We start from the raw sequence: 22,186 nt of genomic DNA on the forward strand, positions 1-22,186 counted from the left end.
ATGTTTGGTGTTAAGTTCCTCTAGGGTCGGCCGACTTTAGTGTACCTGGGGTACGTCACGCTCACCTACTAATGTTTGGTGTTAAGTTCCTCTAGGGTCGGCCGACTTTAGTGTATCTGGGTACGTCTCGCTCACCTACTAATGTTTGATGTTAAGTTCCTCTAGGGTCGGCCGACTTTAGTGTACCTGGGGTACGTCTCGCTCACCTACTCATGTTTGGTGTTAAGTTCCTCTAGGGCCGGCCGACTTTAGTGTATCTGGGGTACGTCTCGGTCACCTACTAAGGTTTATACCTCACTATTTATAACCCTTTGATAATATTTTTAAATCAAAGTTTGCTCAGAGATTTAGGACTAGTCACTATGAGTTAATCACACTGCTATGGTTCTCCAATGACTATAAGTTATTCAATTTCCACTGGTATAATTGTTCTTAGTTACTTGATAAGACAACAGCAGGAGTCGCATGCTGTCAACATATGTCAAAGGATGTAACCTGTTGGGCATGAGATGATGCTGAACTCTTTTGAAACATCATCATCATTTTGTATGCAACTTGTTCACTTCATATTAGTTCAAGTATAATAGACAATTTATAATTAAAAGTCTGATGTGAATTTTCCTGTTCACTTAAGAATTAGCTCATATGCTAGTTTACTAAAAGTATTTTGCATTTTCTGAACCAACAAGCTAACTTGTTATTTGATAAAGACCAGATATTTTACAATATCGAAAGAAAAAAAAGGTCATTGTTTTTCTTTATTTAGAGGCTCAGTGTGTGGTTGCCATTAATACGGCTATAAATAGCGGGGACCCTGCGGTGCTCATGAGGGTTCTCCAGAACCCTGCAGCCAAGCTACCACCTGTAATTCCCTATGGCGATGTCCTCTATCTGGAGGAGTTCTTCAACATGCGACAAGAAAAACAGGTAGAATTAATACTACACAAAACATGGAACTTTGTGTCTGCTACAGTTATTACACAGTGCTCCTATTTTTGTGTAATTTCCTGTCCATACCTAAAGTTGTCTGATTATCAGTCTCACAGCTGATCATGTTAAGGTTGGACATTTTACACTTTTTGACTGAAACGAAGCACCTTCCCAAGAAAGGATATTTTATCAATAGGAATATGAACGTGGTAATTATTATTCAACATAAATATAACTTGATAACTGTTTATAAGAGTAACTGATGATGTTTATGAGTGTAATGATAACTGTTTATGAGAGTAACTGATGATATTTATGAGTGTAAATTGATAACTGTTTATGAGTGTAACTTGATGTCTGTGAGTGTAATGATAACTGTTTATGAGAGAAACTGATGATGTTTATGAGTGTAATGATAACTGTTTATGAGAGTAACTGATGATATTTATGAGTGTAACTTGATAACTGTTTATGAGTGTAATTTTATAAATGTTTATGAGTGTAACTGAGGATATTTACCAGTGTAACTTGATAACTGTTTATGAGTGTAAGGATAAACTGTTCATGAGTGTAATGATAACTGTTTATAAGTATAATGATAACTGTTTATGAGTGTAATGATAACTGTTGATGAATGTAATGATAACTGTTGATGAGTGTAATGATAACTGTTGATGAGTGTAACTTGATAACTGTTATGAGTGTAATTATAACTGTTACTGAGAGTAACTGATGATATTTATGAGTGTAAATTGATAACTGTTTATGAGTGTAACTTGATAACTGTTTATGAGTGTAATGATAACTGTTGATGAGTGTAATGATAACTGTTTATGAGTGTAATGATAACTGTTGATGAATGTAATGATAACTGTTGATGAGTGTAACTTGATAACTGTTAATGAATGTAATGATAACTGTTTATGAGAGTAACTGATGATGTTTATGAGTGTAACTTGATAACTGTTTTTGAGTGTAATGATAACTGTTTATGAGAGTAACTGAGGATGTTAATGAGTGTAACTTCATAACTGTCTGTGAGTGTAATGATAACTGTTTATGAGTGTAATGATAACTGTTTATGAGAGTAACTGAGGATGTTTTTGAGTGTAACTTGATAACTGTTTATGAGTGTAATGATAACTGTTTATGAGAGTAACTGATGATGTGTATGAGTGTAACTTGATAACTGTTTATGAGTGTAATGATAACTGTTTATGAGTGTAACTTAATAACTATTTATCAGTGTAACTTGATAACTGTTCATGAGTGTAACTGATGGTCATTGTTTTGTGTTTTACAGGACGACCTGGACTATGATGAAATATTTGCGGCTGTTAAGGGTAAAAAATCCTGTGATGTTCCACTTAATGGAGAAGTATTCACTTCTTGTGAAATTATCAAAATAAGTTGGTCAGATTTGTTCATTCCGTTTGAGGTATATTATGTTATTTTTTTTGATATTCATAAAATATTAAAATGTATGATTTTCTTTTCTAGTAAACCTCGTAAGAATGATGAGCAAAGTTTTTAGTTCTGATAGGATTCATCAACATTTACCTACTGTGCCATCAGAGTTATGTTACTTATGGGTGACATTTATTTACTGTGTAAAATTCAGGGCTAGGGGAGTATAATGAGACAGCTGGTCACATCATAAATAATAATTACATTTAAAGTTGCCAACACAGTTGCAAGGCAAAGACCAAAGGGTTGTTTAAAAGAGGAGGTCTTAACAGGGATTTTTTATGGAATTCTAAATTGTTACATCCATGAAATATAATATTCCAGTATTGTCGGCGGTCGCTGCAATCAATGAAGCAGTAGAAGTTGGTGATCAAGACGCGACCTTCAAGGCTCTTGCAAATGAAGACGCTTGCATTCCAAATCTGGAAGATCAGAACCTCGACAGATATCAGAAAGGACTGGTCCACGCGAGGGCCACAAAAACGGAGGTAGGAAAAATAGCAATTTTGTAGTTGGTACAGATAATGATGCGATTGTTTTTTTGCACGAGTTTTTAAAATTAAGGTAATGACCCTAGATGTTGTGTAAGCACCATTGTCATCTAACTTTGATTTAAATCTAAAACAAACAACCAGCTGGTTCTTATAAAACCAGACAGTTATGTTAAGGAAATGAATTTTCGAAACAACAAAAAATCTCAATATCTTGATATTTTCGGTTTTTATATCAGATTGATGAGTTACAGGGTTATAGTGAGTGGGTTACATACCATAAGGTATAGATGAAAGGAACAGATTGGATTTTGAACCTGAATTGTATTTTTTCAACAGAGTATTCAAGAGGCAGATGATGAATCGGCTATGACAGCTGGTGTGAGTTAATAGTTGAACTGTTATCTTGTTACATTATGTATTTGCCTATAACAACTTTTCTATAATATCTACCTATATAGCTTTCTTTTGGGCGTATGCATGGTGCCAGGGGGAGTTACTCTACTTGAATTGAGAGCGAACACTGGAACTTAAGCTTAGAATTGCAGTTTTATTTGATTTCTTTCTATGCCTGATGCTATTTTAAGCATGACCCTTATTAATTGCTGAAACTCTCTTTATCATTGACGTTAATAAGTCATACAGCACTCTGGGGAGCTGGTCTTATTGATGTGTTATTGATTCAGCATAAATGAAAGGAAATCATTGAAGAATTTTGGAGAGAAAAATTAGAATACTATTTGGCCTAGATAAGATACATCAGTACAGATGGGATAATGCACAATTTGAAAGTTGATTCTTAGTAAAGTCATGTTAATTTGTACAATCCAATGCGTCAAGCAAGGGCCTTGTGACACCATTTTGGGTTCAAATTTTGACACAATTCTCATCTAAATACATGTCGGCGGGGAAAAATCAGAGTGTAACATCTAAAACGAAATAACCTTTTATAAACAAGGATGTTTTAGTCTGATAGATGTACGTTTTAAAACACTTTTGGCCTTGGTTTACCGACCTATATGTAGTATTCAACACACTTTTGAATTACACTATCCCATTTACAATTTTACCTGGTTCCCATGGTTATGGTCTAATCAATTCTATCTGTAATATTTTGGTTTGTTTGCTTGGTGGCCATCTTGAAAATGCACTTTTGACTTGAAGGGTTGCCCGTCACTGATTGTTGTTATAGGTCAATCTAAAATTTAAACATTTTAGCTTGATAGTGTAACATGTTTGAAGGTTGCCTTAGTGTTGTTTCTACTATAGCGTAGGTAAATAGGCTATTTGTTTCTACTATAGCGTAGGTAAGTAGGCCACTTGTTTCTACTATAGCATAGGTAAGTAGGCTACTTGTTTCTACTATAGCGTAGGTAAGTAGGCTACTTGTTTCTACTATAGCGAAGGCAAGTAGGCTACTTGTTTCTACTATAGCGTAGGTAAGTAGGCCACTTGTTTCTACTATAGCATAGGTAAGTAGGCTACTTGTTTCTACTATAGCGTAGGTAAGTAGGCTACTTGTTTCTACTATAGCGTAGGCAAGTACGCTACTTGTTTCTACTATAGCGTAGGTAAGTAGGCTACTTGTTTCTGCTATAGCGTAGGTAAGTAGGCCACTTGTTTCTACTATAGCCTAGGCAAGTAGGCCACTTGTTTCTACTATAGCGTAGGCAAGTAGGCCACTTGTTTCTACTATAGCGTAGGCAAGTAGGCCCCTTGTTTCTACTATAGCGTAGGCAAGTAGGCCACTTGTTTCTCCTATAGCGTAGGCAAGTAGGCCACTTGTTTCTACTATAGCATAGGTAAGTAGGCCACTTGTTTCTCCTATAGCATAGGTAAGTAGGCCACTTGTTTCTACTATAGGGTAGGTAAGTAGGCCACTTGTTTCTACTATAGCGTAGGTAAGTAGGCCACTTGTTTCAACTATAGCATAGGTAAGTAGGCCACTTGTTTCTACTATAGCATAGGTAAGTAGGCCACTTGTTTCTACTATAGCGTAGGTAAGTAGGCTACTTGTTTGAGGAATACTTATATGAAGAATACTTATATGAACCTGATATGTATTGAGATATAGGTAGAATGAGAACTTGTTTTTAGATAAGCTGTTAAATACTGTGTGAGTTAAGGCTGCACATCTTTATACTAACCATATCCATTAGTCAATGTAGATAATGTTAAATATAAAAACTGTTTACACTCATGAAATCCATGTTTATACTAATATTTACAGGGCAAATCTTCACTATATAGAAACCTGTTAAACTGAGCTCACTCACGAACATTACCCTCTTCAGTAAGATATGCGTTCAATCTTCACTATAGAAACTCGTTAAACTGAGCTCACTCACGAACAGTTACCCTCTTCAGTAAGATATTTGTTCAATCTTCACTATAGAAACACGTTAAACTGAGCTCACTCACGAACATTACCCTCTTCAGTAAGAAATATGTTCAATCTTCACTATAGAAACACGTTAAACTGAGCTCAATCACGAATATTACCCTCTTCAGTAAGATATGTGTTCAATCTTCACTATACAAACATGTTAAACTGAGCTCACTCACGAACATTACCCTCTTCAGTAAGATATGCGTTCAATCTTCACTATAGAAACACGTTAAACTGAGCTCACTCACGAACATTGCCCTCTTCAGTAAGATATGTGTTCAATCTTCACTATAGAAACACGTTAAACTTAGCTCACTCACGAATATTACCCTCTTCAGTAAGATATGTGTTCAATCTTCACTATAGAAACACGTTAAACTGAGCTCAATCATGAATATTACCCTCTTCAGTAAGATATGTGTTCAATCTTCACTATAGAAACCCGTTAAACTGAGCTGACTCACGAACATTACCCTCTTCAGTAAGATATGTGTTCAATATTCACTATAGAAACACATTAAACTGAGCTCACTCACGAACATTATAGCTCTTCAGTAAGATATGTGTTCAATCTTCACTATAGAAAAACGTTAAACTGAGCTGACTCACGAACATTACCCTATTCAGTAAGATATGTGTTCAATCTTCACTATAGAAACCCGTTAAACTGAGCTGACTCACGAACATTACCCTCTTCAGTAAGATATGTGTTCAATATTCACTATAGAAACACATTAAACTGAGCTCACTCACGAACATTATAGCTCTTCAGTAAGATATGTGTTCAATCTTCACTATAGAAACACATTAAACTGAGCTCACTCACGAACATTATACCTCTTCAGTAAGATATGTGTTCAATCTTCACTATAGAAACACATTAAACTGAGCTCACTCACGAACATTACCCTATTCAGTAAGATATGTGTACATTACACATTGTGCTGTCTGCTTTGCATTCAATATAGATAATGTGCAGGTTTCTTATTTTAATTTCTCTGTTTGAATGAGATTCATGTGACAGTAAAGCAACCAACATCTCTCACAAGGTGCCTACTGCGTCAGCTCTAACGATACAATGCATTGCACCTGTTTATTGGACCAGCTGTTTCTTCCTGTGCACTGTTGTATTATAGCATATCTGCATGACTTCTCCAAATAATGATGATGTGCAACTGTACTGTTAATATTAATAGAGTAACTGACTAGATATGACCATTAAGATTTGTAAATGTAGTTTTACTGACTAGATATGACCAATAATATTTGTAAATGTAGTTTTACTGACTACATATGAACATTAAGTTTTGTTAGTGTAGTTTTACTGACTAGATATGACCATTAAGTTTTTTGTTAGTGTAGTTTTACTGACTAGATTTGACCATTAAGATTTGTAAGTGTAGTTTTACTGACTAGATATGACCATTAAGTTTCGTTAGTGGAGTATAACAAACTAGATATGACCATTAAGATTTGTAAATGTAGTTTTACTGACTAGATATGACCATTAAGATTTGTAAGTGTAGTTTTTTTACTGACTAGATATGACCATTAAGATTTGTAAATGTAGTTTTACTGACTAGATAAGACCATTAAGTTTTGTAAGTGTAGTTTTACTGACTAGATATGACTATTCAGATTTGTAAGTGTAGTTTTACTGACTAGATATGGCCATTAAGATTTGTAAGTGTAGTTTTACTGACTAGATATGACCATTAAGATTTGTAAGTGTAGTTTTACTGACTAGATATGATATTCTGGTGTGTTGGAGTTGAATCTGGCAAGGCTAAGTTGAACACAGATACAAACCAAAAAAACATAAATATCATAATATCCAGTGGGTAAACACTCCTTAGCTAATGCATTATGGCACTTATAATTCATGTGTTTCTTGTTGCTGTATATTGCCTCTATAAGCCAACATTATACATTTTGTTGCCGCAGAACTTCATAGAAAAAAGGAGAAACTTCTGCAAGCTTACACATGACATGTATCGTGTCATTACTATGACCTGATATACCTACCTGATATAGGATTAATTTATCCTGTCATTACTACCTACCTGATATAGGATTAATTTATCCTGTCATTACTACTGACCAGATATAGGATTAATTTATCCTTTCATTACTACCTACCTGATATAGAATTAATGTATCCTGTCATTACTATACCTACCTGATATAGGATTAATTATAACCCCGCAACGAAGTTAGGGGGGTATACTGGAATCACCCTGTCCGTCTGTCTGTCTGTCTGTCGTCCGCAGTACCTTGTCCGGAAAACTCCTCCTTAATTAACAGGTGGATTTCATTGAAACTTTGCTTGAATGATCAGTATCTTATGTAGTTGTGCACCGGCATTTTAATTTTTGGATTTCGACCCTTTTTGATGGAGTTATGCCCCTTTTTGCAAAATACTTGTCCGCGCAACTCCACCTTAACGAACAGGTGGATTTTCATTGAAACTTTGCATGAATGATCAGTATCTTGTTAAGTTGTGCACCAGCATTTAAATTTGGGATTTTGACCCTTTTTGATGTAGTTATGCCCCTTTGTGCAAAATACTTGTCCATGTAACTCATAACTAACGGGTGGATTTCATTGAAACCTTGCATGAATGATCAGTATCTTATGTAGTTGTGCACCGGCATTTTAATTTTGGAATTTCGACCCTTTTTGATGGAGGTATGCCCCTTTGTGCGAAATATGTGTTACTAACTATGGATTGCTTTGCAATGCTTTGCCTTTTTATCCTGTCGTTACTACCTACCCGATATAGAATTAATTTATCCTGTCATTACTACCTACCTGATATAGGATTAATGTCTCTACTCGTGACATCCTAACCTAGTGATGATAATCTAGACGGGTTTAATAGAGAACATTTCTATGTTTTGGCATGACATTTTCCATGGTGTCCCTATCATTCATGTACACTGTTTCTGCTATTACCAGTAGCTTGTATTTATGTAATGTTATTTTATTAAGGCCTGACAGCTTATAAATTACACTTCCTTTTAGAAACTTGTAAGATTTATTTTTAGCCCACCATCATTATCAGGTGGGGTATTCAAATCACCCTGCGTCCGTGGTCTGTGGTCCGTCCGTCCTTAAACAATTCTTGTTATCGGTATTTCTCAAGAAGTACCAGAGGGATCTTTCTCAAATTTTATATGTTGGTTCCCCTTAGTCCATAGCTGTGCAGGGCAACTTTTGAGACTGATCGGATAATCAACATGGCCGACAGGCAGCCATCTTGGATTTTGATAGTGAAAGTTTGTTATTGGCATTTCTCAAGAAGTACTTGAGGGATCTTTCTCAAATTTTATATGCATGTTCCCCTTGGTCCTTTACTGTGCCGGGTAACTTTTGAGACTGATCAAATAAACAACATGGCCGACAGGCAGCCATCTTTGATTTTGATAATGAAGGTTTGTTATTGGTATTTCTCAAGAAGTACTTAAGGGATCTTTCTCAAATTTTATATGCATGTTCCCCTTGGTCCTTTACTGTGCAGGGTAACCTTTGAGACTGATCAAATAAACAACATGGCCGACAGGCAGCCATCTTGGATTTTGATAGGGAAAGTTTGTTATCGCTATTTCTCAAGAAGTACCAGAGTGATCTTTCTCAAATTTTATATGTAGGTTCCCCTTAGTCCATAGCTGTGCAGGGCAATTTAAGTGGCTGATCGGATAAACAACATGGCCGACAGGAAGCCATCTTGGATTTTGATATTGAAAGTTTGTTATCACTATTTCTCGGGAAGTATCAGACGGATCTTTCTCAAACTTTATATGTAGGTCCCCCTTAGTCCATAGCTGTGCAGGGCAACTTTTGAGACTGATCAGATAAACAACATGGCCGACAGGCAGCCATCTTGGATTTTGATATTAAGAGTTTGTTATCGCTATTTCTCAAAAAGTACCAGAGGGATCTTTCTCAAATTTTATATGTAAGAGTCCTTTGGTCCTGAGCTGTGCAGGTCCAATTTTGAGACTGATCGGATAAACAACATGGTCGACATGCAGACATCTTGGATTTTGATATTGAAAGTTTGTTATCGTTATTTCTCGGGAAGTACGGGAGGTAGATTCCCCTTGATCCCTCGTTGTGCATGTTATATTTTGAGACTGATCATAAAAACAAAATGGATTAAAAGAAGAACTTAACAGATCTTTCTCATATTGCAATGATCGATTCTATTTCTTTCACATTAAGTACTAGGTAATATGTGAAATGACAAACTCACTTTGAAAGTTGGCTTTCATACACATCAGTATTATGTTTAGATCAAAAGTTACCTCAAGGTGCATTTACTGTTAACATGACTCGATCAAACTGATTAGAGGAAAGATGAGAAAAGATCGAACTGACAAAGAACTAATGAAGATGGTACAAAGGTGGGCGCCAAGTTCCCTCTGGGATCTCTTGTTTCAACTCTGGCATGTTATGTGTGCTGATCTGGCAGGACCAATCTGATGGGCCCTCTATTTTCGTTATTTAAAATCTTGTCATAGTTTAAATACAAAGTTAGACATTAAATTATGACAAACTTCAATCCTCCCAGGGGTAAGAATAAAAATATATGGAAGCTTTGGTGTAATTCCCAAGAGTATTGATTATTGATTATTTTCCCTGTGTTGTCAGGGTGACAGCTATTTAATCTTTTTGTGTAATATGTACACTTTTGTTTTGTAGGTGCCTTGTACACTGCTGACTCACTTTGAGATCTGTTCATGCGTAGACCAAGTAAACCAGCAAGTCTCCGAGGAACACGAACGTAGGTTACCATGGCTTCTGTATGTTACATTGAACATCATTATAGCTTACCATGGCTATTGTATGTTACATTGAACCTCATTGTAGGTTACCATGGCTACTATATGTAACATTGAAAATCATTGTAGGTTACCATGGCTAATGTATGTTACATTGAACATCATTGAAGGTTACCATGGCTATTGTATGTTACATTCAACATCATTATAGGTTACCATGGCTATTGTATGTTACATTGAACATCATTGTAGGTTACCATGGCTACTATATGTTACATTGAACATCATTGTAGGTTACCATGGCTACTGTATGTTACATTGAACATCATTGTAGGTTACCATGGATACTATATGTTACTTTGAATGTCTAGGTTACCTTGGCAACTGTATGTTACTTTGAATGTCTGTAGGTTACCATGGCAACTATATTGAACATCTTTGTAGGCTACTGTGACTAATGTATGTAACCATAAACAGAAGTGCAAGTACAAATAGGCATTTCTACAGGCGTCATGTCACTTCTGCAAGTGAAAACTTATAAACCATGTGAATAACAGAACAGTTTGAGAAGGATGCATACTGTCTCCTGCATACACACACGCTAGCACGCATACACTACACACATGGAGGCACGTCCTTAAATGACCTTAGCTGTTAATAGGACGTTACACAAAATTAAACCAAACCAAACCAAGCATACAGGCTGGGGAAAATATCAATACAATATTTAAATTTGCTTTATTGTTGAAAAAATTAAATACAAAAATGAAAAGTTCTCAGAACATTTGTGAATTGGTTAAATCTGTATATGATATATGTACACCTATCAACACTTTGTGATCTGCAGGAGTACTAGCCATAGGGGGTATTAATAACGCCATTAAACAAGGCAACCCCCAGGTGACCTTATCCGCCCTCAAGGAACCTACGGCCAAATTACAGGAAGTGGATGATGGGAATGCTTACAGGTACCAGGTGCTGCTGTGTCGGGAAGTCGCGTCCAAGGAACAGGTGAGTGGTCAGGAAGTTCTACCAGGCTGATTTTGCCTAGATCATTGTAATGGCCTAGCGGTCTGACTCCATACTGTGACGTAACCCATATCTCGACAACAGAGCCACGGAGTGATCTCCCTTCCTCTTCCTTTTTTTGCGCCTGCTGACGGTCCGGAGCTAGCTTCATAACAAAAATTTGTTTTGTCGGTTTGGTTTGAGTGTCAACTCAATTTATTGTGCAGTTTGTGTGCTTTATACCCATCTGCCCTTGTTACTACAATTATTTATTGTTGAAAATTATTTTTGTGCCTTTTACAGCCGGTTATTTTACTCCACATGTGCCGGTGGTGTGCCACGCACTCCGCCATTGTTGTGTGAAAATTTTCGACCTCTGTTTATTTCAGTGACGGTTGTTTGTTTCGGCAAACGTTATATATTTTAACCGTTTCAAATTCTTATTACGGGTGAAATTCTTTCTACGTTGCGTACTTTGTACTATCGTATTTTATAAAAAAAAATCCCGTGTTTGTCTGCTTGTAAACTTTGTTTTCTTTCGCTTTGGAGGGTATGTCTCGGTCGGGACAGTGACGGGGGACAGCTCATAGGTGTTCCCATTTCTTCGTGATGCTTGTCCCCAGTGTCATCCTTGAAGTGAGGTTTGTTCTTTGTTCACAGACTAAATCTCAGGACAAGGCCTTCATTGTTCCCAAGCGTCCCACAGCTTGCCGTAAGATTCGTCTGCTTTTTCCGGGGTCTGGTGGTACTGTCTCTGGGGTAGCCCTTCCTGTTCAGGAACTCCCTGGAGTAAAGGAGGGGCAGCCCGACCCTGGCTTGGCACAGCCCAGAGTCGAATTGGCCGGGAGCGCCCATAAGCTTTCGCGCTTGCCTTCGGGTAGGGACTACCGGTCACTGACTCTGTCAGTGATCCCAGCATTCCAGGTGGTGCTGTCGCTGGGGACAGTCTTGGTGCCGGGCCTGTTCTGTCGAGTTCAGGTCCTGAGGAAGATGTCCAGGATGAGGGCCTGGCCTGCTTGCCCCTCAACCAGCTAAGCTGGAATCGAGGGAACTTGCAGCCTGGCCCGGTAAATCGGTGGACCAGGTGGTTTTTGGTCCCAAAGAACACCACAAGATGGAGAGACTGCTGCGTCTCTCCATCCAGATTCTGTCTTATCGGGGTCCACTCTTTTTGGGTCCTTCCTTCTGTTCAGAAGGAGGACTCGGTCGCCTCTGCACTTCTGGTGAAGAGGATTCAGGCTGAGAAGGCCAGTACCTCGCAGGGGTCAGCGCCTCTTCAGAAGAAGGCTTAACCTTCGGCTTCGCAGTCTTTTGTGCAGACCAAGTATAAGCCTCCCTTCAAGGGCAACAAAGGGAAGGGTAAGAACCCTCCTGGGGGTAAGAAGAAGGTCTCCTGACACTCTTCTTCCCCCCTTGGTCATGTTAGACGACGAGTTTGGCCGGGGGGACTGCAGTCCTCTCGGCTCAAGCTTAGGTCCTTCTCCCGCAGAATTAGGCTTCAGGTCAGCAGACGCTTCTCTTGCCTGGCAAGGTCTCGATCTGCCTCGACCAGATCTTCCTGTGGGGGGTCGTCTTTCTGCGTTCCTTCCAGAGTGGAAGGAAATTACGGAAGACGCATGGGCCTGGTCAAGGAGGGGTTAGGCATTCCGCTAGAGCGGGATCCGCCCTTAGCGTCAGAGCCATTAGTTTTTCCTCCACCGGGGGATCCGGAAAAGGCTCTGGTGCTCCAGGAGGAAGTAAGGACCATGCTGACCAAGGAAGCGGTCGAGGAGGTTCCTATGTCGACATGCACTCCCGGGTTCGGAAGAAGTCTGGGGCGTGCCGTCCCATCATAGATCTAAGTGCCTTCAACAGGCACGTAGATTCTCCTCACTTCAAGATGGAGACTCCTCAGGGTATTATCGCCTCTGTAAGAGAGGGAATGTGGGCGACCTGAAAGACGCCTACTTCCACATTCCCATCAAGAAGTCGGCACGGAAGTACCTCCGTTTTATGTGCAACAAAAAGGTCTTCGAGTTCCTGGCTATGCCGTTAGGGCTCACGACTGCACCTTTGGTTTTCACCAAGCTGCTGCAGGTGGTCGTGGGATTCCTGCATTCTCGAGGAATAGATGTTCACATCTATTTCGACGACTCCCTCATGCTCCACCTAGTGAGAGAGTCTCTGGTGCAGGTCACCCTGTTGGTTCTTAAAGTTTTACTGAAGGTCGGCTTCATTCCTTCCACAGAAAAGTCGAAGGTTTCCCCATCTTAGGATTTGGTTTTTTTGGGGAACTGTTTTAATACAGTTCAGGGCATCGCCCTTCCACCGATGGAGAAGTTCAAGAAGGCCAGGGCTTTTGCTCTGACCTTCATCGGCCGGTCTCAAGTCCAGGTATGTTGGTTTCTCAGTTTTTTGGGATATCTCAACGCCCTGGCCGATGTGGTCCCCTTAGAGAGACTTCACATCAGGCCTCTCCAGACGTTTTTCCTTGCCGATTGGGTCCCTTCTTCAAGGGATTGGGAAGTCTGGCTTCCTCTGAACCAGTCAGTCAATGAGTTTGCACCCTGGTGGACTCATCAGGACAATATTCTCCAAGGGGTTCCTTTGTCCAAGCCGGTTCCCACTATGACCCTGTACACGGATGCATCCATGACAGGGTGGGGAGCTTACCTCGACGGGCATTGCCGGTCGGGGGGGTGGTCTGGGGAACAGCTCTCGGAGCACAGCAATGTGCTTGAGATGAGGGCTGTTCTGTTGACTCTGCAGTCTCTTCAGGAGATCCTGCATTCCAAGGTGGTTTGTGTGGCTACGGACAACACTACAGTTATTGTGTATCTGGAGAGACGGGGGGAACCAGGTCTCACACCCTGTGTGCCCTCGCTATCCACATTCTTCTTCTTTGTCAGGAAATGCAGTTGACAATTTGTGTCAAGCATCTTCCAGGCAGGTTGAATGTTCTGGCGGATACTCTTTCCAGGCACCGCCAGCCGGTTTTGACGGGGTGGCACCTGAATCTCTCGATTTTTGAGGGAATTTGTCAAGTGTGGGACAGGCCTCACATAGACCTGTTCGCCACTTCACTCTCAGAGCGAACCTCCTTCACGAGCCTCGGTCCAGGATGATGCACTCTCTTCCGGAGATCCTCCACCTTCACGCGAGGAAGCTATCTCAGGAGGCCTCACTCAGGCGGGCTTTTCTAGGGACATGTCAGATTGCATCGCTCGATCAATTAGGTCTTCCTCATCTGCCGTCTACCAGTCACGATGGAAGATTTATTGTGATTAATGTGTCGGTAGGAAGGTTGATCCGATCAAGGCTACTGTCCAGGTGATTGCAGACTTCCTTCTTTGGCTGTTTAGGGACCGCAATCTTGTCCACGGCCATTGCTAGTGTTCTCTCTATTCAGGGTAGGCCGGAGGTAGGCTCGTCCTCCTCTCTTTCTGCCTTGATTAGGGGGTTTGGGTTGGACAGGCCTAGGGTCCGGCAGTTGGCTCCGCAGTGGAATTTGCCACTGGTGCTCGAATCGCTGATGCGGGCACCTTATGAGCGTTTAGTGTCTGCCTCCTTGAAGTTTGTTACCTACAAGGCGGTATTCCTTATTGCCCTGGCCTCAGATCGAAGGAGGAGTGAGATTTATGCCTTGTCTTGCCCTCTTGCTTCCGGTGGTCCAGGAATTACTCTGCCGTTACCCTTCTCACTGATCCTGCCTTCATGGCTAATAATCTGGCTTCTCACCCGATCCTATTAAGATTCCGTCTTTGACTGCCTTCGTTGGGTCTGAGGAACGGGATAGGTTGCTCTGTCCCTGTCGGGCGCTTAGGGGGGGGGGGGCTGTTTTTGCCCTGGGTCAGCAGGATATCTCCTCTCAGTTTGTGTCTAGTTGGATCTGTCAGGTCATCAAGTACGGTTATGACCACTCGGATGATCAGGTTCGGGCGTTGTATATGGTGCTAGCTCATGAGATCAGGACCCTTGCTGCGTCATGGGCCCTCCTCAATGGGTCCCCCTTTCATGAGGTCATGTCCGTGGCTTTCTGGCGCAAGCAGACTACTTTCACAGATTTTTATCTCCGGTCCTTGGCTTCTCATTCTGATGGATTGTATTTCCTTGGACCGGTGGTGGTTGCACAGTCTGTGACTGTTCCTCCACAGTAATTCAGTGATTTTAAATAGTATGCTATCAGGCACCACGATGGTACACCTGCTCATTTCACGGGGAGGTTTTCCATTTTTAGGTCACCTGGGACAAAGTCTCAAGTGACCTATTGCGATCGCCTCGTCGTCCGTCGTGCATCCGTAAACAATTTACATTTTCGACTTCTCCTCCAAAACCCCTGAACCAATTTCAATGAAATTTTGCAGGAACCTTCCATGGACAAAGGTCAACAAAAAAAGTGGCCGGTTTAATCCCAAGCCCCCAGGGGCCTGAGGGGCGGGGCGGGGCGGGGCGGGTCAAATTGAATAAAATTTCAAAAATCTTCTTCTCAAGACCCAGATATGGTAGAATCAAATACTCTTCATAGATGGAAGGGTCTTAAGGTGCTTTACCAAAATTGTGAATTTGTTGACCCTGGGGTCTCACGTTTCCCCCTGGGGAGGGGGCAAACTTTACTATAGTTTATATAGGGAAATCACATTTTGGACCAACATTTGTTTAATTTCCATTGGAAGTAATTCAATTTGGGTTAGTATTATCAGTATTAGGTAGCAGTTTGATAGTATGCACCTATGAGCCCTGACTGACCCCCAGGGGCTGATGGGTGGGGCCAAAAAGGGTTGAATTGACTGAAATTTCAAAAATCTTCTTCTCAAGACCCAGATATGGTAGAATCAAATACTCTTCATAGATGGAAGGGTCTTAAGGTGCTTTACCGAAATTGTGAATTTCTTGACCCTGGGGTCTCACGTTTCCCCCTGGGGAGGGGGTAAACTTTACTATAGTTTATATAGGGAAATCACATTTTGGACCAACATTTGTTTAATTTCCATTGGAAGTAATTCAATTTGGGTTAGCATTATCAGTATTAGGTAGCAGTTTGATAGTATGCACATATGAGCCCTGACTGACCCCCAGGGGCTGATGGGTGGGGCCAAAAAGGGTTGAATTGACTGAAATTTCAAAAAATTATTATGGTTTATAATGGCAAATGATACTTTGAATATTACATGTTAATAACTTGATTGGAATTATAACCTTGAGTTGACAGTTTGATACTTTGAAAATTTTGAGCCAGCCCTTCCCCCAAGGGCTGTAGGGTGGGGCCCAAAGGAGTCAGTGTGCTAAAATTTCTTCATTTTCCTTTTTTAGAATCAGAGGTGCTAGTTTCAAATACTTTTTGTCTTAAATCTGTATGCTAGATATTGAATAAGGTGGTTTTATTGTTTTTTGTCACTTTGAATAATGTTTCTGTACATGTTAAAAACAAAATCAACTCTCTGTATAAATATATCAGGTGACCGTGAAGGCCCATGGGCCTCTTGTTTAATTACTTTCGGGGCTTTATTAGGGGGGTTCCTTGAACCTTTTACCTACCTTGAGCATGTCTCGAGTTTGTTCCCTCAGCCTGGTCTGCCTGGATTCGAAGCCTCCACTACGGTAAGACGAATTCGCATACTAAAGTTATGGTAATTATTACTGAAATGAAATTGAGGTTTTTGAAGTAAAACCAATTTTTATGATGTAATACTTACCATAACTTTATGGAGTCCCACCCTGTATTCCTCCCCTTGCCTCCTCATCCCATCTGCCTTTAGGCTCCATAAAAGGGGTTTGAGAAAGGGAGATCACTCCGTGGCTCTGTTGTCGAGATATGGGTTACGTCACGGTAGGGAGGTCAGGATATTTGAATCTTTTGTTTTTGGGCTACAAAGATGGGTGTAGGTATTGTCTATGCATACTAAAGTTATGGTAAGTATTACATCATGAAAATTGGTTTTACTTCAAAAACCTCAAATCAAGTTAGGAAAATGCCCCTGTGAATACAATATACAGTAGTGTTGTGTGTCTAAATAAACAGCTTAGACAATTGAAAATTGACTCCTTCACTATAAAAATTGAAATCTATTATGAAAAGTTCTGTTTTACAGCAGGACTCCAGTGATGGGGATGTTGAACTGTGGGTAGAGGAGATTCAGAACGCCATTGGAAACGCTAACAGAGACGCTGAAGTGGGACTGAAAAGTGAGTCCTGTATTTATATGTATGGCGGATTATACTGGTATTTTCACTAATGAATCAAACTCATGAAAAATACTGGTATTCTACCATACTCATGAAATATATAGGTATTCAATGGGAAAGTCATTAAATATCGTCTAATAGTTATCATTGACTACAAAGGGATGCGTTTAAATGTGTAATGATCATGATGCATTTTAGTCGTTCACCATTATCATATCTTATTGAAATTATGGAATTAATATAGAGATACAGGACACAGCTAATTGATTTTGTAGGGGAAAAAACACATAAAATTACCCATTTCGTTAAATAATTTCCTAATTACTTCTTTTTTACAATTGTAAATATGTGTTATGGTTTAAAACCTTTAATATTTCTATTTATACATCTGATGAGAATAAGGTGGAAAGTTTGTTTCTGTGTGTTAGTTTTACATTAGACAAAATATGAGAGTTTCCGTAGCCCAATACTTCTTATACTTTCAGCATCCTTGGCTGTTGAAGAAGTTAACAAAACTTCTGGTGAAAATGACAGTGACCTACTTCTGGAGTCCTTGACCTCTAGTGACCTTGCCTTACACAGTGTTGTTCCTGACTGCAAAGACATGTACCTACAGAGACTACTAGAGGCAATAGACGATAAGACTCAGAAAGGTAAGTATGGCAAACCTATGATCGCTTATATAGAGAATTCTATTGTCGGAAACAGAAAGGAAAATCCTTAACTCAAAAGAGAGAAAAAAAAATGGTTATCTTGTCCTGTGATTATTATATAGGAAGACAAGCTGGTTCACATTCATAAGAAAACAAAACAGTAATTATGTATGATTATAAACTGCCATGATTGGTAACGTACTCTATCATCTCCATGGTAACAGGAGAGTGTGGGAGTGGCTGGATGATGAACCGTTTGAAGGATGGATCGAAGTTTTTCTATAACACCCACGACCAGGAGTATGCATGGAGTCGACAAGACGGTGCATCTAAAGACCACGGACTTCTCACCAAGGAGGAAGTGCAGGTAGGCTTACTTCTGTCAAATGTCTGTCACTTTTCACCAAGGAGGAAGTGCAGGTAGGCTAACCTCTGTCAAATGTCTGTCACTTCTCACAAAGGAGAAAGTGCAGGTAGGCTTACCTCTGTCAAATGTCTGTCACTTCTCACCAAGGAGGAAGTGCAGGTAGGATTACCTCTGTCAAATGTCTGTCTGTGTCCCTTCTCACCAAGGAGGAAGTGCAGGTAGGCTAACTTCTGTCAAATGTCTGTCACTTCTCACCAAGGAGGATATGCAGGTAGGCTAACCTCTGTCAAATGTCTGTCACTTCTCACCAAGGCGGAAGTGCAGGTAGGCTTACCTCTGTCAAATGTCTGTCTGTGTCCCTTCTCACCAAGGAGGAAGTGCAGGTAGGCTAAACTCTGTCAAATGTCTGTCACTTCTCACCAAGGAGGAAGTGCAGGTAGGCTAACCTCTGTCAAATGTCTGTCACCTCTCACCAAGGAGGAAGTGCAGGTAGGCTACTTCTGTCAAATGTCTGTCACTTCTCACCAAGGAGGAGGTGCAGGTAGGCTGACTTCTGTCAAATGTCTGTATGAGGTACTTTTATTTTTATCTTAATAACCAAATAAATGATGTTTTAATGTAATGAAAATGTGTCCATAGCAAATAGGTCTGTGACAAAGACTGTTTCCTGCCTGGAGTTTTGACAGAGTGATGTGTCACCTGCAGGTTTATAAGTCATACAATGAATAACACGTTTCAAAAGAGTTCTCTACCAGTAGTCTTTCAGATAAGGCCCAGAAGTGTAGGTCCACTTCCTAGTACCTTGGTGTACCAGTAGTCCTTCAGATAGGGCCCAGAAGTATAGGTCCCATTCCTAATACCTCGGTGTAGAGAAACTTACAAATTAAAAAAAACAAACTATGAAAACTTATTCCATGTCTGAAGTTTTCCCTCAGGTAATATTCCCTAACATAGCTAAATCAGTGTCTTATAATGCCAGGGTAAGGTCTGATATTGTGTTGTAATATTTTTGTTTTCTTTTTCCTTTTTTTCTTCATAGAAAGTAGTATCAGAAGTTACTGCAGAATATGACAGAGAACTTTTGTTCAAAGCCAACGAGAATTTTATTGTGCGGATACAGTCTTGTGTGAGAGGATACCTGGCCAGGAAAGCTTATCTAGAGAGAGTTAACTTCATGAATACACAACTGCCAGCCATAACCAAAATACAGGTAACTCATGAATCAGAGCTGTTGACTATAACCAAAATACAGGTAACTCATAAATACACAGCTAATGGCCATAACCAAAATACAGGTAACTCATAAATACACACCTGTTAGCCATAACCAAAATACAGGTAACTCATAAATACACACCTGTTAGCCATAACCAAAATACAGGTAGCCATAATCAAAATACAGGTAACTCATAAATACACACCTGTTAGACATAACCAAAATACAGGTAACTCATAAATACACACCTGCTAGTCATGGAAAAATACAGATAATACATGAATATTAGCTGTTTGCCTATAAGTACAGGTATTATAATGTCTGTGTGACATTCATGTTTGTTCCCTGATGATTTCAGGCTTGTTGGAAAGGTTACAAACAGCGTAAGGACTACCAGTGCAGACTAACATACCTCAAGGACAATCACGACACGATCGTCAAGGTGAGCCGCCTCGAAACACACAAAATACTCAGTTGTTTCCAAGATAAACTGGGTTACATTACAACTGAACTGGCATTGTAACCCATTTCATACAACTAGGAGTGAATCATTTTGGTAATCAAATGTTAAAAAACTAACATTTTGCCGATAGGATAGCTATTGGTTCTCATTCCTCACTAGAGCACTATTAGATTAGGAGTGTACTTTTATTTTAATTGTAAGTCACATAATGCAGGAGGAACACCATTTTACTAAAACCTGTAAGTCTTTGAGCATCCCAAGTATGTGTCTAGGAGTGTGTGTATATAGGGGTATGTATATAGGTGTATGTGTATAGGGGTATGTGTATAGGGGTATGTGTATAGGAGTATGTGTCTAGGTGTATGTGTATAGGGGTATGTGTATAGGAGTAAGTGTATAGGGTTATGTGTCTAGGTGTATGTGTATAGGGGTTTGTGTATAGGAGTATGTGTATAGGGGTATGTGTCTAGGAGTATGTATATAGGTGTACGTGTATAGGGGTATGTGTATAGGAGTATGTGTATAGGAGTATGTGTCTAGGAGTATGTGTATAGGGGTATGTGTATAAGTGTATGTGTATAGGGGTATGTATATAGGTGTACATGTATAGGGGTATGTGTATAGGAGTATGTGTATAGGAGTATGTGTCTAGGAGTATGTGTATAGGGGTATGTGTATAAGTGTATGTGCATAGGGGTATGTATATAGGTGTACGTGTATAAGGGTATGTGTATAGGGGTGTGTATATAGGTGTACCTGTATAGGTGTACGTGTATAGGGGTATGTGTATAGGAGTATGTGTATAGGAGTATGTGTCTAGGAGTATGTGTATAGGGGTATGTGTATAAGTGTATGTGTATAGGGGTATGTATATAGGTGTACATGTATAGGGGTATGTGTATAGGAGTATGTGTATAGGAGTATGTGTCTAGGAGTATGTGTATAGGGGTATGTGTATAAGTGTATGTGTATAGGGGTATGTATATAGGTGTACATGTATAGGGGTATGTGTATAGGAGTATGTGTATAGGAGTATGTGTCTAGGAGTATGTGTATAGGGGTATGTGTATAAGTGTATGTGCATAGGGGTATGTATATAGGTGTACGTGTATAAGGGTATGTGTATAGGGGTGTGTATATAGGTGTACCTGTATAGGTGTACGTGTATAGGGGTATGTGTATAGGAGTATGTGTATAGGAGTATGTGTATAGGGGTATGTGTATAGGGGTATGTGTATAGGAGTATGTGTATAAGTGCATGTGTATAGGGGTATGTATATAGGTGTACGTGTATAGGGGTATGTGTATAGGGGTATGTGTATAGGAGTATGTGTATAGGTGTATGTGTATAGGGGTATGTATATAGGAGTAAGTGTATAGGGTTATGTGTCTAGGTGTATGTGTATAGGGGTTTGTGTATAGGAGTATGTGTATAGGGGTATGTGTCTAGGAGTATGTATATAGGTGTACGTGTATAGGGGTATGTGTATAGGAGTATGTGTATAGGAGTATGTGTCTAGGAGTATGTGTATAGGGGTATGTGTATAAGTGTATGTGTATAGGGGTATGTATATAGGTGTACATGTATAGGGGTATGTGTATAGGAGTATGTGTATAGGAGTATGTGTCTAGGAGTATGTGTATAGGGGTATGTGTATAAGTGTATGTGCATAGGGGTATGTATATAGGTGTACGTGTATAAGGGTATGTGTATAGGGGTGTGTATATAGGTGTACCTGTATAGGTGTACGTGTATAGGGGTATGTGTATAGGAGTATGTGTATAGGAGTATGTGTATAGGGGTATGTGTATAGGGGTATGTGTATAGGAGTATGTGTATAAGTGCATGTGTATAGGGGTATGTATATAGGTGTACGTGTATAGGGGTATGTGTATAGGGGTATGTGTATAGGAGTATGTGTATAGGTGTATGTGTATAGGGGTATGTATATAGGTGTACGTGTATAGGGGTATGTGTATAGGGGTATGTGTATAGGAGTATGTGTATAGGTGTATGTGTATAGGGGTATGTGTATAGGGGTATGTGTATAGGTGTATGTGTATAGGTGTATGTGTATAGGGGTATGTGTATAGGAGTATGTGTATAGGGGTATGTGTATAGGGGTATGTGTATAGGAGTATGTGTATCGGAGTATGTGTATAAGTGTATGTGTATAGGGGTATGTGTATAGGAGTATGTGTATAGGGGTATATGTATAGGGGTATGTGTATAGGAGTATGTGTATAGGGGTATGT

The 22,186-nt window shown here is 39.9% G+C and overlaps 1 protein-coding gene across 2 annotated transcripts in view; it reads left to right on the plus strand.

The window, feature by feature from the left end:
* The window catches only part of LOC110453997 (ras GTPase-activating-like protein IQGAP1), a 146,696-nt gene that overhangs the window by 81,416 nt on the left and 43,094 nt on the right, over positions 1–22,186 (plus strand). For both annotated transcript variants that reach the window (XM_021503278.1, XM_021503279.1), the window contains exons 13-23: positions 767–927; positions 2,234–2,273; positions 2,722–2,885; positions 3,228–3,269; positions 9,982–10,063; positions 10,909–11,072; positions 17,138–17,231; positions 17,717–17,884; positions 18,109–18,251; positions 19,291–19,461; positions 19,826–19,909. In XM_021503278.1, the coding sequence (XP_021358953.1) occupies positions 767–927; positions 2,234–2,273; positions 2,722–2,885; positions 3,228–3,269; positions 9,982–10,063; positions 10,909–11,072; positions 17,138–17,231; positions 17,717–17,884; positions 18,109–18,251; positions 19,291–19,461; positions 19,826–19,909 (1,313 nt within the window). The remainder of the gene's footprint in view (positions 1–766; positions 928–2,233; positions 2,274–2,721; positions 2,886–3,227; positions 3,270–9,981; positions 10,064–10,908; positions 11,073–17,137; positions 17,232–17,716; positions 17,885–18,108; positions 18,252–19,290; positions 19,462–19,825; positions 19,910–22,186) is intronic.

Source organism: Mizuhopecten yessoensis, unplaced genomic scaffold (assembly GCF_002113885.1).
Source record: "Mizuhopecten yessoensis strain PY_sf001 unplaced genomic scaffold, ASM211388v2 scaffold7597, whole genome shotgun sequence".
In the NCBI taxonomy this organism is placed as follows: Eukaryota; Metazoa; Mollusca; class Bivalvia; order Pectinida; family Pectinidae; genus Mizuhopecten; species Mizuhopecten yessoensis.